Consider the following 20,589-nt stretch of genomic DNA (forward strand, 5'->3'; position numbering starts at 1 on the left):
TTTTTTTTCTCTCCAGTTATTCATTTATTCGTTTGGTTTCAGCTGCACATTAGTCTTTAACATCTTCCGAATGAGCGTACGCCTCGGACACAATGGATCAAGAGCATTATGTTTAATTACATGGTGCAAAACATACAAGACCGTATTTTAAGTTACAGCTAGGTGCAAAGGATTGAGTGTATATATTAAGTTACAACATGGTGCAAAGGTTCGAGACTATGTTAAGTTACAACATGGCACAAGGGATTGAGACCGTGTGTTGTTAAGTCACAACACGGTGCAAAGGATCCAGAGCATATGTTAAGTTACAATGTGGTACCGAGGATCAAGAGCGTTATGTTTTTACATGGTGTGAAAGGATCAGCAATGTAAAGTTGCAACATGGTGCAAGGGATCGAGACCGTATGGTAAGTTACCACATGGTTGAAAGGATCAAGAGAGTATGTTGTTACATGGTACGAAAGGATCGACACCGTAAAGTTGCAACATGGTGCAAGGGGTCGAGACCGTGTGGTGAGTTACAACCTGGTGCAAAGGATCAAGACCGTGTGGTAAGTTACAACCTGGTCCAAGGGATCAAGACCGTGTGGTAAGTTACAACATGGTGCAAAGGATCAAAACCGTGTGGTAAGTTACAACCTGGTCCAAGGGATCGAGATCGTGTGGTAAGTTACAACATGGTTGAAAGGATTGAGACCGTATGGTCAGTTACAACATGGTCCAAGGGATCGAGACCATGTGGTGAGTTACAACATGGTCCAAGGGATCGAGACTGTGTGGTAAGTTACAACATGGTGCAAAGGATCAAAACTGTGTGGTCAGTTACAACATGGTCCAAGGGATCGAGACCGTGTGGTAAGTTACAACATGGTCGAAAGAATCGAGACCGTACGGTCAGTTACAACATGGTGCAAAGGATCGAGACCGTATGTTAAGTTACAGCACATACGATTTATGATTCAGGCGAATAGAATCTGGTCAACTAACAGTCAGCACTAAATTAGCGGTAGATAAAAGTCAACGGAATTGACGGTCGGCTGGACAGATCTCTTGTGGGCGTGAAGGGACTCGAGATTGATAACACCCTTGACCCCTCCCACGGGCTCAGCCTGGTCATCTACACCAGGGGTCCCCAATCCCCAGGCTGTGGACCAGCACCGGTCCACGGCGTGCCAGAAGCCGGTCCAGGGGATGCAAGCAGCACACGAAACCGCGGCGCCTTCGGTCGGTGGAAAAATCCTCTCTCCGCGGACCTGTTGTTGCCCAAAGTTTGGGGGAGGGTGCCGTCGATCTACATGAACACAGACAGCCCCCCCTCCCGCCTTCAGACCAGAAGATCCGTCCGGAAGATTTCGAAGGACGGAAGAACTAATGATGCTCGATTATGAAATAGATAAAGGCCAGCACGCACAAAGTGATCATCGCCCCGATGAGCACGTTTTCTTTCAACACCAAGGCATTCTCGGCTTTTTTGCGGGCCGCCCGGTTCTCCGCCAGGAATGTTTTGACGAGCCCGTCCGTCAAGTTGGGGTCCCGGTACAGCCGGTTGATGTAGTATCTCACCCCGTTCTCATCAACGGTCCTCTCCACCATCTCCATCAGCTCCGAGACCTGACTCTTCTGCTCGTTTCCCGCGGCCTTGTTGTTGAAGCCGCAGAAGCGGTTCCCGCACCGCCGGATCAGGTCCCGCAGGTTCCGGTTGTCGGATTCTGCGATGTACTCCTGCAGGGGGCCCCCTTCCAGATCCTCCTTGCAGGTGAAGAGGACGATGGTGTGCTGGGAGGACTCGGGCCCAAATATATCCCAGACGCACTTGGCAGCGGCCGCGTCTTCCGCGGTGAAGCGCCCCACCTGGGTCACCAAGATCAGGGCGTGGGGGCCGGGCCGGGAGAAGTCGATGCAAGAGATGACCTCGCGTCGCACAATCTCATCGTAGTCTTCAGACTCGAAGATGTTGGGCGTGTCGACCACGTAGACCTTCTTGCCCCGCCACCTCCCCTCCCCCCTTTGGCACTTCAGGGTGGTGGTCTTCACTCCCAAGGCGGATTCGAACGCTCTCCGGCCGAGGATGGTGTTGCCCGTGGCGCTCTTCCCGCCTCCGGATTTCCCGACCAGGATCAGCCGGAGTTCGGTGTCCTCTCCTGTGAGGTTGGAAGAGAGTGGGAGAGTCTTAGGGCAGAGTGGAGTTACACAGCTGTTGACGAGAGAGGGAGGGAGAGAGAGAGAGAGAGAGAGAGATGGGTAATAGATGAGAGATGATAGCTAGAATGACAGAGAGAAATGATATACAGAGAGAGAGAGAATGATTAGATAGATAGATAGATAGATAGATAGATAGATAGATAGATAGATAGATATAGAGATTATAGAGGGAATGAGAGAGAAAGATAGATAGAGAATGAGAGATAGAGACAGAAAGAGATGAGAGACATGGAGAGATGATAAATGATAGAGATGGATGGATAGCTAGAGAGGTATAGAAAATGATAGATAGATAGATAGATAGATAGATAGATAGATAGATAGATAGATAAATTGATAATAGATAGAGATGATAGCGAGAATGAGATAGAGACAGAGAGACAGATGAGATGGATAGGTAATGAGAGATGAAAAAGAGGATAGAGGTGGATAGAGATAATGATAGAGATACTTAATAGATAGATAGATAGATAGATAGATAGATAGATAGATAGATAGATAGATAGATATGGATAGCTAGAGAGATGATAGAGATGGATAGATAGCTAGAAAGATAGAGATAGAGAATGACAGACAGAGATGATAGAGTGAGAGAGAGAGAATGAGAGAGAGAGATGAGATGGATAATGAGAGATAATAGAGAGAGATGATAGAGGTGGATAGCTAGCAGATAGATAGATAAATAGATAGATAGATAGATAGATAGATAGATAGATAGAGACAGATGGATAAATGATAGCAGAGGTTATAGAGATGATAAATGATAGAGATAGATAGCTAGAGATAGAGAATGATATAGATAGATGAATAGATAGCTAGAGAGAGAGATGATAGAGATGGATAGATAGCTAGAGATGATACAGAGATGATAGTGATGGATAGAGAGAATGTTAAAGTAGAGAGATGATAGAGAAATGAGAGATGATCGAGATGGATAGATAGCTAGAGAAATGATAGATGATAGCGATGGATAGAGAATTGTAGATAGTAGAGAGATGATAGATGATAGAGATGGATAGATAGCTAGGGAGAGCGATGATAGAGAGCTTAGAGATGGATAGAGAGAATTAATAGAGAGATAATAGATGATAGAGATGGATAGATAGCTGGGGAGAGAGATGAGAGAGATGATAGAGATGGATAGAGAATGATAGAAGGTAGAGATGATAGACGATAGAGATGATAGAGATGGATCGATAGCTGGGGAGAGAGATGAGAGATGAGAGAGATGGACAGAGAGAATGATAGATAGTAGGTTATAGAGAAATGATAGAGATAATAATAATAATAATAATAATAATAATAATAATAGTAAAGTTGGAAGGGACCTTGGAGGTCATCTAGTCCAACCCCCTGCTCGGGCAGGAAACCCTACACCATTTCGGACAAATGGCTGTCCAGTCTCTTCTTAAAAACTTCCAGTGTTGGAGCATTTACTGCTTCTGGAGGCAAGCTGTTCCACTGATTAATTGTTCTCACTGTCAGGAAGTTTCTCCTTAGTTCTAGGTTGCTTCTCTCCTTGATTAGTTTCCACCCGTTGCTTCTTGTCCTGCCTTCAGGTGCTTTGGAAAATGGCTTAATTCCCTCTTCTTTATGGCAGCCCCTGAGATATTGGAATACTGCTATCATGTCCCCCCTTGTCCTTCTCTTCGTTAAACTAGACATACCCAATTCCAGCAACCGTTCCTTATATGTTTTAGCCTCCAGTCCCCTAATCATCTTTGTTGCTCTTCTCTGTACTCTTTCTAGAGTCTCAACATCTTTTTTACATCGTGGTGACCAAAACTGGATGCAGTATTCCAAGTGTGGCCTTACCAAGGCATTGAAGAGTGGTATTAATACTTCACGTGATCTTGATTCTATCCCTCTGTTAATGCAGCCTAGCACTGTGTTGGCCTTTTTGGCAGCTGCAGCACACTGCTGGCTCATATTTAACTGATTGTCTACTAGGACTCCGAGGTCCCTCTCACAGTTACTACTATTGAGCATGGTGCCACCTATGCTGTACTTGTGCATTTGGTTTTTCTTGCCTAAATGTAGAACCTTGCTTTTTTCACCATTGAATTTCATTTTGTTAGTTAGTGCCCAGTGTTCAAGTCTGTCCAGATCCTTCTGTACCTGAAGCCTGTCTTCTGGAGTGTTGGCTATTCCTGCCAGCTTGGTGTCATCTGCAAATTTGATGAGTTCCCCATCTATCCCTTCATCCAAGTCATTGATGAAGATGTTGAAGAGTACTGGGCCCAGAACAGAGCCCTGGGGCACCCCACTACACACTTCCCTCCATATAGATGCAGTTCCATTGAGGACCACTCGCTGAGTACGGCCGGTCAGCCAGCTACGGATCCATCTGGTGGTGGTTCTGTCTACCCCACATTTTTCTATCTTGTCAAGTAGTAGGTTGTGATCTACTTTATCAAATGCCTTACTGAAGTCCAAGTAAATTATGTCCACAGCATTCCTCTGATCCACTAATTTTGTCACTTGGTCAAAGAATGCAATAAGATTTGTCTGGCATGATCTATTTTTGACAAACCCATGTTGGCTTTTAGTAATGACTTTGTTTGCCTCTAGGTGTTCGTTGATTCGTTGTTTGATTATCTTTTCCAGGATCTTCCCAGGTATTGAGGTCAGGCTGATAGGTCTGTAATTTCCTGGATCCATTTTTTTTCCTTTTTTGAGGATGGGAACTACATCAGCTCTTTTCCAGTCCTCTGGTAGTTCCCCTGTGTTCCAGGATCTTTGAAAAATATAGTTCAGTGGCTCCGATATCACATCTGCCAGTTCCTTGAGAACTCTGGGGTGTAATCCATCTGGTCCTGGCGATTTGAACTCATCTAGGCTGGACAGGTGCTCCCTAACCATTTTCTTGCCTATCTTAACTTGTGTTTCTGTTTTGTTTTTTATGGCACTATTTTTGATAGGTTGGTTGTTTTTTCCCTTTGTGTAAAGACAGATGCAAAAAATGAGTTAAATAGTTCTGCTTTCTCCCTGTTGCTTGTCACCTTCTTGCCACTTCCACCCACTAATGGACCAATCATTTCCTTCACTTTTTTCTTGTTTTTTACATGTTGAAAGAAGCTTTTTTTGTTATTTTTGACTTTGGTCGCAAGCCTTAGTTCATTTTGAGCCTTGGCTTTCTTCACTTCATCTTTGCAGGCTCGGGCTATTTGCTGATATTCTGACTTAGTTATGTTCCCCTCTTTCCACTTTCTATACTTGTCCTTTTTATCTTTCAATTTGTCAGAGAGTTCTTTATGCAGCCATGCTGGTTTCTTTTGAGAGCTGTTATTTTTCCTCTTTGTTGGTATTGTGCTAGACTGTGCTTTTATTATCTCATTTTTCAAAATTTCCCAAGCTTCTTGAGTTGTTTTCCCCTTGAGGATTCTCATCCATGGAATCCTTCCCAAGCCCTCTCTAAGTTTATTGAAATTAGCTCTCTTGAAGTCCAAGACTCTAGTTTGACTGTGTTCTATTGATTGTGCTTCTATAATGTTGAATTCTAATATTGCATGATCACTTCCTCCCAGGGTTCCTATGGCTTCAACACTGTCTATCATTTCATCTCTGTTAGTGAGAATTAGATCCAAAATGGCTAATCCCCTAGTTCCCTTCTCTACTTTTTGGGAGACAAAGTTGTCTGCTAGGTTTGCCAGGAACCTGTTTGATCTTCCACTTGGTGCGGAGTTTGTCTCCCAGTTGATGTCAGGGTAGTTAAAGTCCCCCATTACTATTGTGGTGTGCTTCCTACATACCTTAGTTAGCTGACTAGCAAAAAGTTCATCTATTTCCTCTGTTTGGTTGGGTGGTCTGTAGTATACACCTATGGCAATGTCATTTCCCCCCCCTTTTATATTGAAGATGATAGAGATGGATAGATAGCTAGAGAAATGATAGATGATAGAGATGGATAGAGAGAATTGTAGATAGTAGAGAGATGGTAGATGATAGAGATGGATAGATGGCTGGGGAGAGAGATGATAGAGATGGATAGAGAGAATGATAGATAGTAGAGAGATGATAGAGATAGAGATGGATAAATAGCTAGAGAGATAGAATGACAGACGGACGGACAGAGACAAACAGGCACAGTCTTTTGTGACCGTCTGACTAGCAAAGTCGGGGGGGGGGAGCCCGACTCACTTACCGACTGGGTTTGTACCTTAATAAACGCAACAATGCCCCTCACAGCGGTGGCAGCCAAGCTGATAACAACAGGGCGACAACGTTTCTGGTTCGGCGACGGAAACGCCCAACGACAGAAACCTCGCTCTCCGTGGCGGTCGTTAAGTCAAGGACTACCGCCACCACCCAGCGTACAACGGATCATCGGAAAGTTTCAATCTCCTCGGCGGCCCAGAGGGTACATAAAATCGAATCAAATCGTTCGTCGCAGGGCGTCCCTCCCCCCTTAACGACCGTAAGCGGGCCCAGCGAGACGTTCCTTAAGTGAGTTTCGGGGCCCCGTTTTACGACCTTCCTGCCACCGTTTGTGGAGTGAGTCAGCCAGTCGCTAAGCGAACCTGACTTCCCTCATCAGCTCTGTTCATATGGAAGTCGCGTGACACCCCCCCCCCCGGGACACTACAGCCGACCGTCAGAAATCTGAATCGGTTGCCGAGCGTCCGGAATTGGGATCGCGTGAGCAGGGGGGTTGCGGGCGACGGTTGTTAAGGGCGAAAAAGGGATTGGGGAGTCCCCTTTCTCGGTGCCGCCGTCAACGTTGAGCGGTCACTAAACGGGCAGGCAGCAAATGACAAGTTTTGTTCCTTACCTGGCGGGCCTCCCCACTCCGCGTCGGCCTGGAAGACGGGCGGGAAAAAAAGGGGGGGAATTAAGAGACAGACGCTCTGAGGGAAGCCTTGCGAGAGAGGGAGGAGGGAGGGAACCGACCCAGGGAAAGGGGCGGGAAGGGTCCTCCCCCCCCCCCGGAGAAAGTTGGGAATTGGAGCCAAATGGGTTGCTGGGAAAATTATTCACCGGGAGGGAGGGAGAGAGGGAGAGAGAGAGAAAGGAAGGAAGGAAGGAAGGAAGGAAGGAAGGAAGGAAGGAAGGAAGGAAGGGAGGGAGGGAAGGAGGGAGACAGGGAAGGAAAGAAGGAAAAAGGGAAGGAGGGAAGGAAGGAAAAATGGAGGGAGGGAGGGAGGGAGAAGGGGAATGAGGGAATGAGGGAGGGAGAGACAGGGAAGGAATGAAAAAACGGAAGAAAGGAAGGAAGGAAAAGAGGGGAAGGAATAAAATATCGGAGGAAGGAAGGAGGGAGAGAGGGAGGGAACGAAGGAAGGAAAAGAGGGGAAGGAATAAAGGATGGGAGGAAGGAAGGAAGGATGGAGGGAATGAAGGAAGGAAGAAATGAAAGAAAAAAAGGGAAGGAATAAAGGGTGGGAGGAAGAAAGGAAGGAAGGAAAGGAGAAAAAGGAAGAGGAGAAGGGGAATGAGAGAGGGAGGAGGGAGGGAGACAGGGAAGGAAAGAAGGAAAAACGGAAGGAGGGAAGGAAGGAAGGAAGGAAGGAAGGAAAAAAGGAAGGAAGGAAAAAAGGAAGGAAGGAAGGAAGGAAGGAAGGAAGGAAGGAAGGAAGGAAGGGGAAATGAGAAGGGAGGAAGAAAGAAAGAAAGGAAGGAAGGAAGGAAGGAAGAAAGAAAGGAAGGAAGGAAGGAAGGAAGGAAGGAAGGAAGGAAGGAAGGAAGGAAGGAAGGAAGGAAGGAAGGAAAAAGGGAGGGAGGGAGAAGGGAAGGGAAGGGAGGGGAGCCAACCCAGGGCTCCTTGTCCGGAGGGGAATACACCCACTCCTGACTTCCGGAAAGGAAGGGCCGGGGTCCTCCCTTGGAGACTGCGCCCCCCCTCCCCTCTTCTCCCCACACCTACCTGGGACCAGTCCCCCACTGACTGGTAAGTCATTGCTTCTTCTTCCCTTCCTCCTCTTTCCTCTCCTCCCTTCCTCCTCCTTCTGCTCTCCTTCCTTTCTTCCGTCCGTCCTTCCTTCCGCCCGTCCGTTGATCAGAATAGATCTGGAAGGGGCCTGGGAGGACTTCTAGTCCAACCCCCCCCCCGCTCCAGCAGGAGAACCTAGACCAATATCAGAAGCACAGGAGGGGGGAGAGGGAGTCATTCCGTCGCCCTGGCAACACGGGAGGGGGTGTCCCTCTCCCGCCGGGGTCGGTAGAGTGGGAAAGGGAGCTCAGAGGTCATCTAGTCCAACCCCCCTGCTCGAGCAGGACAGGATCACGGAATCACGGAGCTGGGAGGGACCTCGGAGGTCATCTAGTCCAGCCCCCTGCTCGAGTAGGAGACCCTTCAAAGAACCACAGAATAGCAGTGGGGACCCTGGAGGTCATCTAGTCCAGCCCCCTGCTCGAGTAGGAGACCCTTACAGAATCACAGAATCACGGAGCTGGAAGGGACCTTGGGGGTCATCTAGTCCAGCCCCCTGCTCAAGCAGGAGACCCCCTACAGAATCAAAGAATTACAACGTTGGAAGGGTCCTCAGGGGTCATCTAGTCCAGCCCCCTGCTCAAGCAGACCTTTACAAAATCATAGACTAACAGAGTTGGTAGGGACCTCGGAGGTCATCTAGTCCAACCCCTCTGCTGAGGTAGAAGATTCTTTAAGAATCACAAAATCACAGAGCTGGAAGGGACATCAGAGGTCATCTAGTCCAGCTCAAGCAGGAGACCCCTACAGAATCAAAGAATTACAGCGTTGGAAGGGGCCTCAGGGGTCATCTAGTCCAGCCTCCTGCTCAAGCAGACTTTTACAGGATCACAGAAGGACAGAGCCGGAAGGGACCTCGGAGGTCATCCAGTCCAACCCCCTGCTCAAGACAGGAGACCTCATAGCAACGCGGTCAAAAGTCCTTAGGAAAACCGGGGGGGGGGGCGGAAGGGAGTTAACTTGGCAGGCTGCCAAGTTCTTCCTTTTTATATCCAAACGATGCAGAATTTAATTGCGAAAAGGAGGTGGTGGTGGTGGGTGTCTCCGTCGGGCCCCCCCCACCTCCCTGGGGCTTTATTTCTTACTAGGCTTCAGCTTTGGGGGGGCGGGGGGCGCCCCCTGGAAGCGATAAAAGTATCCGTCATAATCTGGGAGACTTTTTTCTCTGGACCCCAGCAGTGGCGAGAGGCTTCTGGGCATGTACAGAAGGCTCTTCGGAGAGGGGGGGGGGGCTTCCAGGGATTAGAACCCGGTGGAGGGATTCCTAACTTGGGGTCTTGGGACTGTGGGGGCGGGTCAGAAGTTCCAATAAGGAAGGCGCCCCCCTCCCCTTGAAGGGGAGGACCCCAGACGGGTTGAAGACCCCCCCAGGAGCCACGTGCCGGGTGGGCTGTGGACCCCCCCTTTGTCTCGCTTTAGAGAGCCAAGTCCTAAGTGGGCTTCGGACCCCCCCCCAGACCCACTTTGCATAGCCGCGTCCAGGGTGGGCTGCGGACCCCCACCCGTTCCACTTTACAAAGCCACGTCCGGGGTGGACTTCGCCCCCTCCCCTTGTCCCGCTTTGTCGTGCCACGTCCCGGGTGGGCTGCGGACCCCCCCCCCTTTGTCCCGCTTCGCGAAAGCTATCCGCTCGTTTGCCTCCCACACCCCCACACCCCCACCACCAGGAGCGGCTGAGACCCCCGCCCACCTCCCCCAACCCGTCCTACCTGAGCTCTCCGCCAGCCGTTCCTTTCCTGCGGGGTGGGGTAAGGGGGGGGGGTCGCCTGGGTAGGAAAGCGAAGCGGAGGTGGTACAGAGGGAGCCCTACGCGCGACGGGCCGTGGGGGGGTGTAGGGGGGGGGTCTCTCCTGGCCGAGAGACCCGGAGAAGAAAAATCCGGAGTGGGTGGGTGGGTAGAAAACAGGGTGCGGGGGGGGGGGGAGGAAAGATCTCGGCTCCAGTCAACAACTCTGCCCTTTCAGCTGCTTCTCACGAAAGTCCGGCAGCTGAAAGCCCGGCCTTGTCGCCCCTCCCTTTCCAGTTCGGAGGCGGGGCGGACGCTTCCTGGGGGTGGGAGTGGGGGGGACGCCTCCTGGGGTGGAAGCGAGGGGGGGAGGACGCCTCCTCGGGGGGGGGAAGTGGAGGGGAGGGGGAACAGGGCGTTAACCAGGTCTGGCTCGGGTGAGTTTGTGGGGAGGGGGGGGGTTCCACCGCTCTTTGAAGAAAGAGACTAGAGTCTTGCCTGGAATGGTCTAGCCCGGACAGGGTGGGGTGGACTAGAGGACCTCGGTTCAAAGGTCCCTCCCGACTGTTTACTCGGAGGAGGAGGGGGATTAGGGGGTGGGGAGGATCTCCTGCCTGAGCTAGGGGTGGGACTACATGGCTTCCAAGATCCCTTCCGACTCTGGGCGGTTCGGGAATTCGGGAAGGGTCTCCTGCTCGAGCAGGGGGTTGGGCTAGATGACCCCCCGGGGTTCCTTCCAACTCTTATGATTTTTATCTCCTGCTTGAGCAGGGTTTGGACTAGATGACCTCCAGGGGACCCTTCACACTCTGTCATTCTGTGATTCGGGAAGGGTCTCCTGCTGGAGCAGGGTGTTGGGCTAGATGACCTCCGGGGTCCTTCTCAACTCTATGATTTTATAAGGCTCTCCTGCTTGAGCAGAGGGTTGGACTAGAAGACCTCCAGGGGACCCTTCACACTCTGTCATTCTGTGATTCGGGAAGGGTCTCCTGCTGGAGCCGGGGGTTGGGCTAGATGACCTCCGGGGTCCCTTCCAACTCTATGATTTTATAAGGCTCTCCTGCTTGAGCAGAGGGTTGGACTAGATGGCCTCCAGGGTCCCCTTCACACTCTGTTAAGTGATTCCGTTAAGGGTCTCCTGTGATTCTGTTAAGAGTCTGTGATTCTGTTAAGGGTCTCCTGCTGGAGCAGGGGGGTCTGGCTAGATGACCTCCAAGATCCCTTCCGACTCCAGTCATTCTGTAATTCTGTTAAGGGTCTCCTGCTTCGAGCAGGGGGTCGGACTAGATGACCTCCAAGGCGCCTTCTGAAATGCAGGGATTCTGTAAGCGTCTCCTGCTCCAGCAGGGGCGGGGTGGTGGTGGTGGAGTGGACGAGATGACCTCCAAGGTCCCTTCCGGCTCAGCGATTCTGCAATTCTGTCAGCGTCCCTTCCTCGAGCGGGCGCGGCGGGGGGGGGTCGGACTAGATGACCTCCAAGGTGCCCCTTCCCACTCCCCTGACTTTGCCGAGAGCGTTTTTCTTGAGGCAGGGCGGGGCGGGGGTCCTGCCCGCCCCGTCCCCTTCTCAGAGTCCGCATCCTCCCCTGCAGGGACGGTGGAGTACGGGGGGGGTCCGCGACATCGCTTGCTATTTAATAGGGGGAGCTGTTTTAATAGGGAGGGGGGGCTGTTCCTCCCCCCCCCCGCCCCGAATTGTTGACAGCCGCCTGTCAGCTTTGATATTTGAGGGGGGGGCGCTCTATGCAAATAACAGCATTCTCCCCCGCATTCTGTCAGTGGGTGGGTGGGCAAGTGCGCCTTTCCCGTTTGCGTGTGGTTGTGGGTCTGTGTGAGTGTGTCTTCTCCCCAACCACGTGACTTCCAGGCAGCGGCGGCCACCCGCGGCCCACTTTCGCTTTCTTTTGCCCCCTTCCAACTGGCGCAGGCGCAGGAGAGGGGAAGGGGGGGGTTAAAGCGGATCGTGTCACGGGCGGGGCACGGCTAGAGGAACTCGCGATGCCTCCTCTGCCCTCCCCCTCCCACTTTCCAAGCTGGCTCTTCTGCCTGCCCAGCGCGAGGCTCTGGCGGTTCCTTACCCCCCTTCCCCGTCCTGGACCCCCCCTAAGAGGGGCAGGGGGATCTCTCCTCTAACCCTGGCTCCCCAAATCCCCCCCCAAGCCCCCCAGTGCATTGTAGGACTTGTAGGCCGTGGGAAGGATGGGGAGGGGGCTCTCCAACCAGGAAAGCCCCCCTGCCCCCCCCAAAAAAAGGCACCGATCCGGCCCGCCGCAGCCCCTTCCCCAATGCTGGGCTCCTGGAATTCGTGCCAAGAGGAAGACAATCGGAAGGGAGGGGGCGGGGGTGGGTTGGACTAGATGACCTCCCAGCTCCCTTCCGGCTCTTGTCATTCTGGAATTCGGCCAGGGTCTCCTGCTCGAGCGGTGTGTGTGTGTGTGTGTGTGTTGGACTAGATGACCTCCAGGGTCACTTCTGATTCTGTAACTGTAAGGGTCTCCTCTTCGAGCGGGGTTCGACTAGATGACCTCCAAGGTCCCTTCCGACTCAGTGATTCTGTAATTCTGTAAGGTTCTCCTGCTTCTCGAGCAAGGGGGTTGGACTAGATGACCTCCAGGGTCCCTTCCAATTGTGTGATTCGGTAAGGGTCTCCTGTTCGAGCGGGGTGTGTGTGTGTGTGTGTGTTGGACTAGATGACCTCCAAACTCCCTTGCGATTGTGTGATTCGGTCAGGGTCTCCTGGTCCAGCAGGGTGTGTGTGTGTGTGTGTGTGTGTGTGTGTGTGTGTGTGTGTGTGTGTGTGTGTTGGACTAGATGACCTCCAGGGTCCCTTCCAATTGTGTGATTCGGTAAGGGTCTCCTGGTCGAGCGGGGTGTGTGTGTGTGTGTGTGCGTGTGTGTGTGTGTGTTGGACTAGATGACCTGCCAGGTCCCTTCCGACTCAGTGATTCCGTAATTCTGTAAGGGTCTCCTGCTCGAGCGTGGGGCGGGGGTTGGACTTGATGACCTCCCAGCTCCCTTCCGACTCAGTGATTCTATAACTGTGTAAGGGTCTTCTCCTCGAGCGGGGGGGGGGAGGTTTGGACTAGATGACCTCCCAGGTCCCTTCCGACTCGGCGATCCGGTAACTCCGTCAGGGTCTCCTGCTCGAGCGGCGGGTTGGACTAGATGACCTCTAGTGTCCCTTCCGAGTCGGGGTGGGGCAGGGCGCGGGTGCCAAACACCTCCAGGAAAGCCCCCCCCGTCAAAGGAACCCCACCCCTTTATCCCCCCTCCCCCAGGACGGATTCCGACCCCACTCTCGCGTGTCTTGCTCTCCCGTGTTTGCTGGGCCGTGGGGAGGGTCCAGGAAGCCAAGATCCGGGTCGGGAGGAGCGGGGGGGGGGTGGAAGCCTAGCCCGGGGAGGGGGGGGCAACGCGAGAGCGAGAAAGGCTGGCCAAATATGGGGGTGGGGTGGGGAGATTCCATGCTGCCCCCTCCCACTTCAGTGACAGCCCAGGCTCCGCGGGGAGGGAGGGGGGGCGAGGGGGCTGCCGCAGCCAATCCGAGGCCGAGGAAAGGAGACTCTGCCCCCCCTCCCATCCTACTCCCCCCCACGCCCCGAAGGCGCGGCCCGAGGCGAGCTTTGCCCGGCCAAGAGACGGAGAAGCGCTCGCAGCGAAGAGGCAGGTGGGTGTCCGTCCGGTCGGGACTTCTCCGCTTTTCGGGGATAGAAAGGTGGGGAGGGGTCGCCTGGATCTTGCCCCCCCCCTCCAGCAAGGAGGAGAAGGGTCTGGGGTCTCCTCTAGCCCTGGATCCCCAGATCCCCCCCCCCAGCCGTGGGAAGGGAGGGGAGGGGGCTCCCCAGCCAGGAAAGACCCCCCCCAAAAAAGGCACCGAGCCCGCCGGCCGTAGCCCCCTCCCCAATTCTTGGCTCCTCCCGCCTCCCCCCCCGCAGGAAATTCAGCAGAGAGACCCCCCCCCGCTCTTTCCCAACACTTCCCCCCCCGTCCCAGTCAGTGCCTTATAGGGGAGGGGGCTGCAGCAGGCCTCCCCCCACCAGGAAAGACCCCTCCCCAACTTCTCTCCTCCCGCCCCCCCCGCAGGAAATTCAGCAGAGACCCCCTGTTCTTCCCCAACAACCCCCCCTTTTCCCAGTGCCAATAGGGGAGGGGGCTGCAGCGGCTCTCCCCAACCAGGAAAGCCCCCCCCCCAAGAAAGGCACCGAGCCGGCCGCCCGTAGCCCCCTCCCCAATTCTTGGCTCCTCCCGCCTCCCCCCCCCGCAGGAAATTCAGCAGAAAGACCCCCTGTTCTTCCCCAACACTCCCCCCCCCGTCCCAGTCAGTGCCTTATAGGGGAGGGGGTTGCAGCAGGCCTCCCCCCACCAGGAAAGCCCCCTCCCCAATTCTTCCCTCCTCCAGCCCCCCCCCGCAGGAAATTCAGCAGAGACCCCCCTGTTCTTCCCCAACAATCCCCCCCTTTCCCAGTCAGTGCCAATAGGGGAGGGGGCTGCAGCAGGCCTCCCCCCACCAGGAAAGCCCCCTCCCCAAGAAAGGCACGGAGCTTGGCCCATCGTAGCCCCCCCCAATTCTTGGCTCCTCCAGCCACTTCCCTCCTCCAGCTTCCCCCCCCCCCCCGCAGGAAATTCAGCCAAGAGATCCCTCCCCGCCTGTCCGGGGGGGGGGTTCTCAAATGAAGGGGGGGCATCCCTTGGAGACAGTCCCGCATGGGGCATCAAAGCCCCCCCCGCCAATTTCCGGCAACCCTCAAAAGCGCAACGCCCACCTGCCCAAATTGAAAATGGGTGGCGGGGGGGGGACGGATGGGTCACCCCTCCCCAGGGCGGTGAGGAGGGGGTGGCCCTCTTTGAGACCCCCCCACCTGGGGATCTGCTGGGGAGGGAGGGGGAGATCCCAGCCAGCTCTCCTTGGGCGTGACTCAGTTTCTCTTTTCGCCTAGATTTTTCTTTGTTTTGACCCGATTTGGCCCGAGCGATTTGGTCCGGAAATGTCTGGAAACATCCAAGGTAAACTCTTCTGCAGGGGGGAGAGGAGGGAGGGCTTTGGGAAGAGCTGTTATCCTGGGCGGGGGGGGGGGAGGACAGGGAGTCCTCAGCTTATGACCAGGATGGAGCCCAAAATTTTGGTCGTTAAGTGAGACATTTAAGGGAGTTTTCCCCCATTCTACCATTTTTCTTGCCATAGTTGTTAAGCCAAGCCCGGGATTCCCCAGACAGGAGAGTACAGGTCGTTCTCGACTTATGACGGGAATGAAGCCCAAAACTTTGGTCGTTAAGTGAGACATTTAAGGGAGTTTTGCCCTGTTTTAGGGTTTTTCTGGCCTCAGTTGTTAAGGGAAGCCCGGGGCTCCCCAGACAGGAGAGTGGCAGGTAGTCCTCAACCTACGACCAGAATGGAGCCCAACATTTCTGTCATTAAGTGAGACATTTAAGGGACTTTTGCCCACAGTTGTTCGGTCAAGCTCCGGGCTTCCAAAACAGGACAGGACAGATATTACTTGACTTATCGACCTCAACGGAGCCTCACATTTTGGTCGTTAAGCGAGACATTGGCCGAGGGAGTTTTTAACCTCAGTTTACAACCTTCCTTGCCTCCGTTATTAAGTGAATTGCAGCGGTTGATAAGTTAGTCACCCAGTCAGAAGGTTGGCCAAAGGGGATCGCATGACCCCGGGAACCCCTGCGACTGTCGTAAATATGAGTCGGTTGCCAAGCGTCTAGATTATGATCCCGTGACCCTACAGATGCTGCAAAGGTCCTGAGTGTGAAAAACGGCCATAGGTCCCTTTATTCAGTGCCATTTGAATAGTCATGAAAGGGACTGTTGTCGAGCATTACCTATATAAAAATTTATTTCGCTACAAGAATCTGACCTACTAACGGACAAGGGAAATGAACAGGAGATAGGAAAGCCACTCAAGATGGGCTGGATTTAGATCTCTTGCCAGTGTGTAGGGATTCATGACTGATGACACGTTTGACCCCTCCCTCGGGCTCAGCCTGATTATCTCCTACAATTGGATGGATGGATAGATGGATGGATGGATGGTAGATAGATAGATAGATAGATAGATAGATAGATAGATAGATAGATAGATAGATAGATAGATAGATAGAGATGATATTGACAGACAGACATAAATTAGGTGGTAGAGGTAGTTTGATAGAGATAGAAATGATAAATGATAGATAGATAATAGAGAAATAGAGAAATTAGGTGACGTTAGATAAAAAAGATAGATAGATAGATAGATAGATAGATAGATAGATAGATAGATACATAGATACATAGATACATAGATAGATACATAGATAGATAATAGTTTGATAGAAATGATAGATAATAGAGAAATAGAGAAATTAGCTGATAGATATAGAAGATAGAGATAGATAGATAGATAGATAGATAGATAGATAGATAATAGTTTGATAGAGATAGAAATGATAGATAATAGAGAAATAGAGAAAGTAGGTGATAGATTAGATAGATAGATAGATAGATAGATAGATAGATAGATAGATAGATATAAATTAGATGGTAGAGATAGATGGATATAGATAATAGTTTGATACAGATAGAAATGATAAATGATAGAAACAGATAAATAGATAGATAATAGATAAATTAGGTGATAAGAGTTAGATATAGATAGATAGATAGATAGATAGATAGATAGATAGATAGATAGATAGATAGATAGATAGATATTAGATTATTTATTGCCAGCTTAAGCTCTCTACAAAAATCTGATGTACTAACGGTCAGGGGAAATGACTGGGAGATTAAAGACGGGCTGAATGTTGATCTCTCGTGAGCGTGTAGGGACTCACGACTGATAACATGTTTGATGCCTCATTTGGGGCCAGCCCGGTTGTCTCCCCCCAACGCTGCTGACCTGTCCCCTTCTTCTCTCCTCTCCCCTGTCCCTGCTTTGGCTAGTAGGTCCTGAACGGAGGATCGTCCTGGTGGGCAAAACCGGCAACGGGAAGAGCGCGACGGGAAACACCATCCTGGGAAGCCGTGTCTTCGAATCGAAGATGGCTTCCGGTTCCGTCACCAAGCGTTGCCAAAGGGAGGAGACGCAGGTGAGCGGCCGGAAGGTGGTGGTGGTCGACACGCCCGGCTTCCTCGACACCGGGCGTCCCGAGTTCGAAACGGGAAAGGAAGTGAAGAAGTGCGTGAAGTTTTGCACCCCGGGCCCTCACGTCATCCTGCAGGTGATCCGCCCGGGCCGTTTCACCCAGGAGGAGCAGGACGTGGCTCAGTTGATCAAGGAGATCTTCAGCCTCAACGCCAAGAAATACATGATCCTCCTGTTCACCCGGAAGGAGGACCTGGAAGGGAAGGGCCTCGACCAGTTCATCTCTCAGGGGAACTGCGCCCTGAAGGAGCAGGTGTACCTGTGCGGGAAACGTTACCTGGCTTTCAACAACAAGGCCGAAGGGGCGGAGCGAGAGGCGCAGGTGGCCCAGCTGATGGAGATGATTGACGAGCTGGTGAAGAAGAACCAGGATGCTCCTTGTTACACGGAGGAGATGCTGGCGGCCGACAAGGAGGACCTCAGGAGCAGATGGAACCTTTCCTGGTTGTGTCCACTCTTTTAGGGCAGGGCTTTTCAAATTTTTCGCAGATTGTACCCCTTTTAGGACATGACAATCTTTGAGTACCACCAGTGCTTAGCAAGGTGTCAAAAACTTGATGACTAAAAAAAATCGGGCGGATTTGGGTTTTACTAATTAGATTCCTTGGCTGTCCTAGAAATGGCTAGTTTATAATACTATGGAAAAGTAAAATGTTGGGGTTCAATGTTAATGCTTCCTTCTACGGCGGGAGGGAGTCTGTTCTTTTTCATTTCTCCCCCTCACTTTTCCCCCCTTTTTCCTCCCCACCGTGTCCTACTATTTGCTTTTGTATTTTTGCACGTTATTCTACAATCGAATAAAATGTTACCAACTGTACAAAAAAAGGAGGGGAAAGTAGCAGCTTTAATTTTTTCGGTGGCTGTTCCTTGGCTGAACTCCTTTCCCCTTTGCAACGACAAATGTACGACGAATTTATCCAATCTTTATTAATATGCACCACTGCCGGCTTGCTCAGGGGTCTTTGGACTTGGCCCTCTTCAGACTTGTGGACTTCAACTCCCAGAATTCCTCAGCCGTCATGGCTGCTTGAGGAATTCTGGGAGTTGAAGTCCACAGGTCTTAAAGTTGCTAAGTTTGTAGACCACCCCCCCCTCCAACTAGCTGGTCGGCCCTTCTTCCTCTCTCCTTTCCGAGCTCTCCTTCCACGGTGTAGTAAGAAGGCACCAATCTCTTCCCTGTACCCTTAAAGACACAGGAATCAAGAGCAAAGCAAAAAAGGCTCACAAAATAAAGGAACACATAAACTCCGTTTTTTTCTCTCTCTCTCTTTAAGCTGCCTCAGGCCTGTCACGTGTCACAATGTTGCAACCCAAGACTGAAAGACTCCGGCAATTGCGAAAAGCTTGAGCTTTAAATTAAGCCTGTTTACCTTCAAATGAAAACTTTCCAAAAGCCAAAGATAGACTCAAGATAAGGGGGTAAAACTAATTACATTTCTCGTCACTCCCTTTTCCGGATTTTCCGTTAATTGTATTTGTTGGTCAGTTGAGTTCTCTGTCTTAGTATTTGATTGTTCCACTTCTTCTGTTATCTTCTGTGTTGTTAGTTCTTTGGTTGTAGTCAAAATTTGGGTTTGTGTGTCGGCCCGGTGAGGCATTTCCGGCAACACAGCCATGCGGCCTGGCGTGCCGTGATGACGTCAGCGGCAGGCATGGCAGGGTGACAGCAACGGGTCAGAACGGGTGAGTCGGCTGGCAGCAACCAGGGCCTCACAGGGCACAACCTCTAAACTGGCATCTTGTTCTTTTATGTTGGGTCTTATTTTGTCACAAGCTGAAAGAATGGTTTCATATATTGCTTTCAACAAGGACAGGATCTTTTCCTGATCTTCATCCACATTCTCCTAGTAATGTGTGAAGATAAGATAACCTTTATTGTTATTTTTTTACTGTGGGTACAACGGCACACATCAAAAATAAAATTCAGTTGCCCGCTCTCAAAGTGAAACACATACATGATGCACACCTAAGCATACTATGAACAACATATGTATAGACCCATATCCCTACATATACGTAGCAAATAAATATTAAATACTGTCTATCTTGAATGTATAATGGAAGAAGGAAGCTTGAGAGTTCACAAGGTTAATGCTGTATGGAATGAAACTATGGCTGAATCTGGATGGTCTGCTACGGATACCACGAAGCCCCCTCCTCCCAGAAAGTAACAAGGAAAACAGGGCGTGAAGAGGATGTGTAGTGTCCCAGATAATCTTGCGGACCCTGCTCAAGCAGCGCTTCTGTGCCATGTCCTGGATGGGAGGGAGGGAACTGCCGTTGAGGACTTTAAAATCAGACATTAAAAATAATTTTATAACTAGGTAAGGGACCTCTATTTCGCGTGTTTACAGGTAGTGTTTACAGTAGAAATTGTTTGTCAAGTAAGATTTTATAGTCCAAGGTTGCAAATTACATTTGTTTAAAGGAATTAAACCTACGGAAGTCAACACTTTGGACTCATTGCTAGCCTAAAATACAGACTAAAATATTCTAGTAACCAAAGCACACAAACCGAGCCTCTGAATTACAAAACACTGCAAAAACTGTCCCAAAAAAAAATCCATAGGGTAACCCAATCAAGGCCAGCTGATCCAGAACTAAGTAAACCCACCTCCTTTCCAACATGCTCATCTGCCGGCTTTTCATTTCATCAGCACTGATTGCATTCTCCTGGCTGGAGAAAAGGAACCAGAGGACCTTTTCTTCCAGCAACAGCTCCTGCTTCTTCCCTGTCCCTGTTTCCTCCCTGCCTGCTGAGATTCTTCTCTTTCCTTATTGTCTTTTTTTCCCCTTTCCTGCCCAAACCACCTCCTTTTATAGCCTTTCCTTTCGCCCCTTTTTCTTTAGTTCACCTCCAGCTTGTGCTGCTTCTGAAAGCACCAGTCAGGTGGAGCCCTGCCGGCTGCAGATGCAGTTGGTTCTCCCCCAGGCTTGGGTCGCTTCAGCTCATTCCCCTCCCCCGCTACACTTCTCTAGGGCGTTCGCGTACCACCTGCCCCGTGGCAAAGTACCACAGTTGGTACGCATACCACTGGTGGTAAAGCCCTGGACTAGAGGACCTCGCCTCAAAGGTCTCTTCTGACTGTTATTCGAAGGAGGAGGAGGAGGGGGGAAGGATCTCCTGCATGAGCTAGGAGTTGGACTAGATGACCTCCAGGATCCTTTCACACTCTGTGATTCTGTAAGGGTCTCCTGCTTGAGTAGGGGGTTAACTAGATGTCCTCCAGGGTCCCTTCCAATTGTGTGATTTGGTAAGGGTCCCCTGCTCGAGTGTGTGTGTGTGTGTGTGTGTGTGTGTGTGTGTGTGTGTGTGTGTGTGTGTTGGACTAGATGACTTCCAAGGTCCCTTCTGACTCAGTATTTCTGTAAGGGTTTCCTGCTTGAGCGAGTGTGGGGGGGGTCAGACTAGATGACCTCCAAGGTCCCTTCTGATTCAGTGATTCTGTAAGTGTCTCTTGCTCGAGCGTTGACAGGGGGGGTCGGACTAGATGACCTCCTAGATCCCTTCTGACTGAGTGATTCTGTAATTCTGTAAGGGTCTCCTGCTCGAGCAGGGGGTTCGAATAGATGACCTCCAAGATCCCTTCTGAG

General features: G+C 51.2%; 2 protein-coding genes across 5 annotated transcripts; one reads left to right on the top strand and one right to left on the bottom strand.

The window, feature by feature from the left end:
• LOC120311943 (GTPase IMAP family member 2-like) lies at positions 1–9,693 on the bottom strand. Its single transcript, XM_039352048.1, has 3 exons — positions 8,066–9,693; positions 6,974–7,001; positions 1–2,141 (listed from the first exon to the last, which is right to left on the bottom strand). The coding sequence occupies exons 1-3, from the start codon at positions 8,096–8,098 to the stop codon at positions 1,369–1,371; spliced, it is 834 nt and encodes a 277-aa protein (XP_039207982.1). The 5' UTR covers positions 8,099–9,693; the 3' UTR covers positions 1–1,368.
• Positions 9,694–13,432: 3,739 nt separating this feature from the next.
• LOC120311946 (GTPase IMAP family member 9-like) lies at positions 13,433–17,812 on the top strand. Of its 4 annotated transcripts, none has more exons than XM_039352052.1 (3): positions 13,433–13,523; positions 14,794–14,860; positions 16,797–17,812. In XM_039352052.1, the coding sequence occupies exons 2-3, from the start codon at positions 14,842–14,844 to the stop codon at positions 17,456–17,458; spliced, it is 681 nt and encodes a 226-aa protein (XP_039207986.1). In that variant the 5' UTR covers positions 13,433–13,523; positions 14,794–14,841; the 3' UTR covers positions 17,459–17,812. The 4 variants fall into 4 exon arrangements, with proteins under 4 accessions (XP_039207986.1, XP_039207984.1, XP_039207985.1 ...); XM_039352050.1 differs by having other exon boundaries at positions 13,436–13,523; positions 16,794–17,812; XM_039352051.1 differs by lacking the exon at positions 13,433–13,523 and adding an exon at positions 13,553–13,571 and having other exon boundaries at positions 16,794–17,812.
• Positions 17,813–20,589: the final 2,777 nt, after the last annotated feature.

This window comes from Crotalus tigris, unplaced genomic scaffold, assembly GCF_016545835.1.
Source record: "Crotalus tigris isolate CLP2741 ecotype Arizona unplaced genomic scaffold, ASM1654583v1 scf7180000018403.257466, whole genome shotgun sequence".
Lineage (NCBI taxonomy): Eukaryota > Metazoa > Chordata > Lepidosauria > Squamata > Viperidae > Crotalus > Crotalus tigris.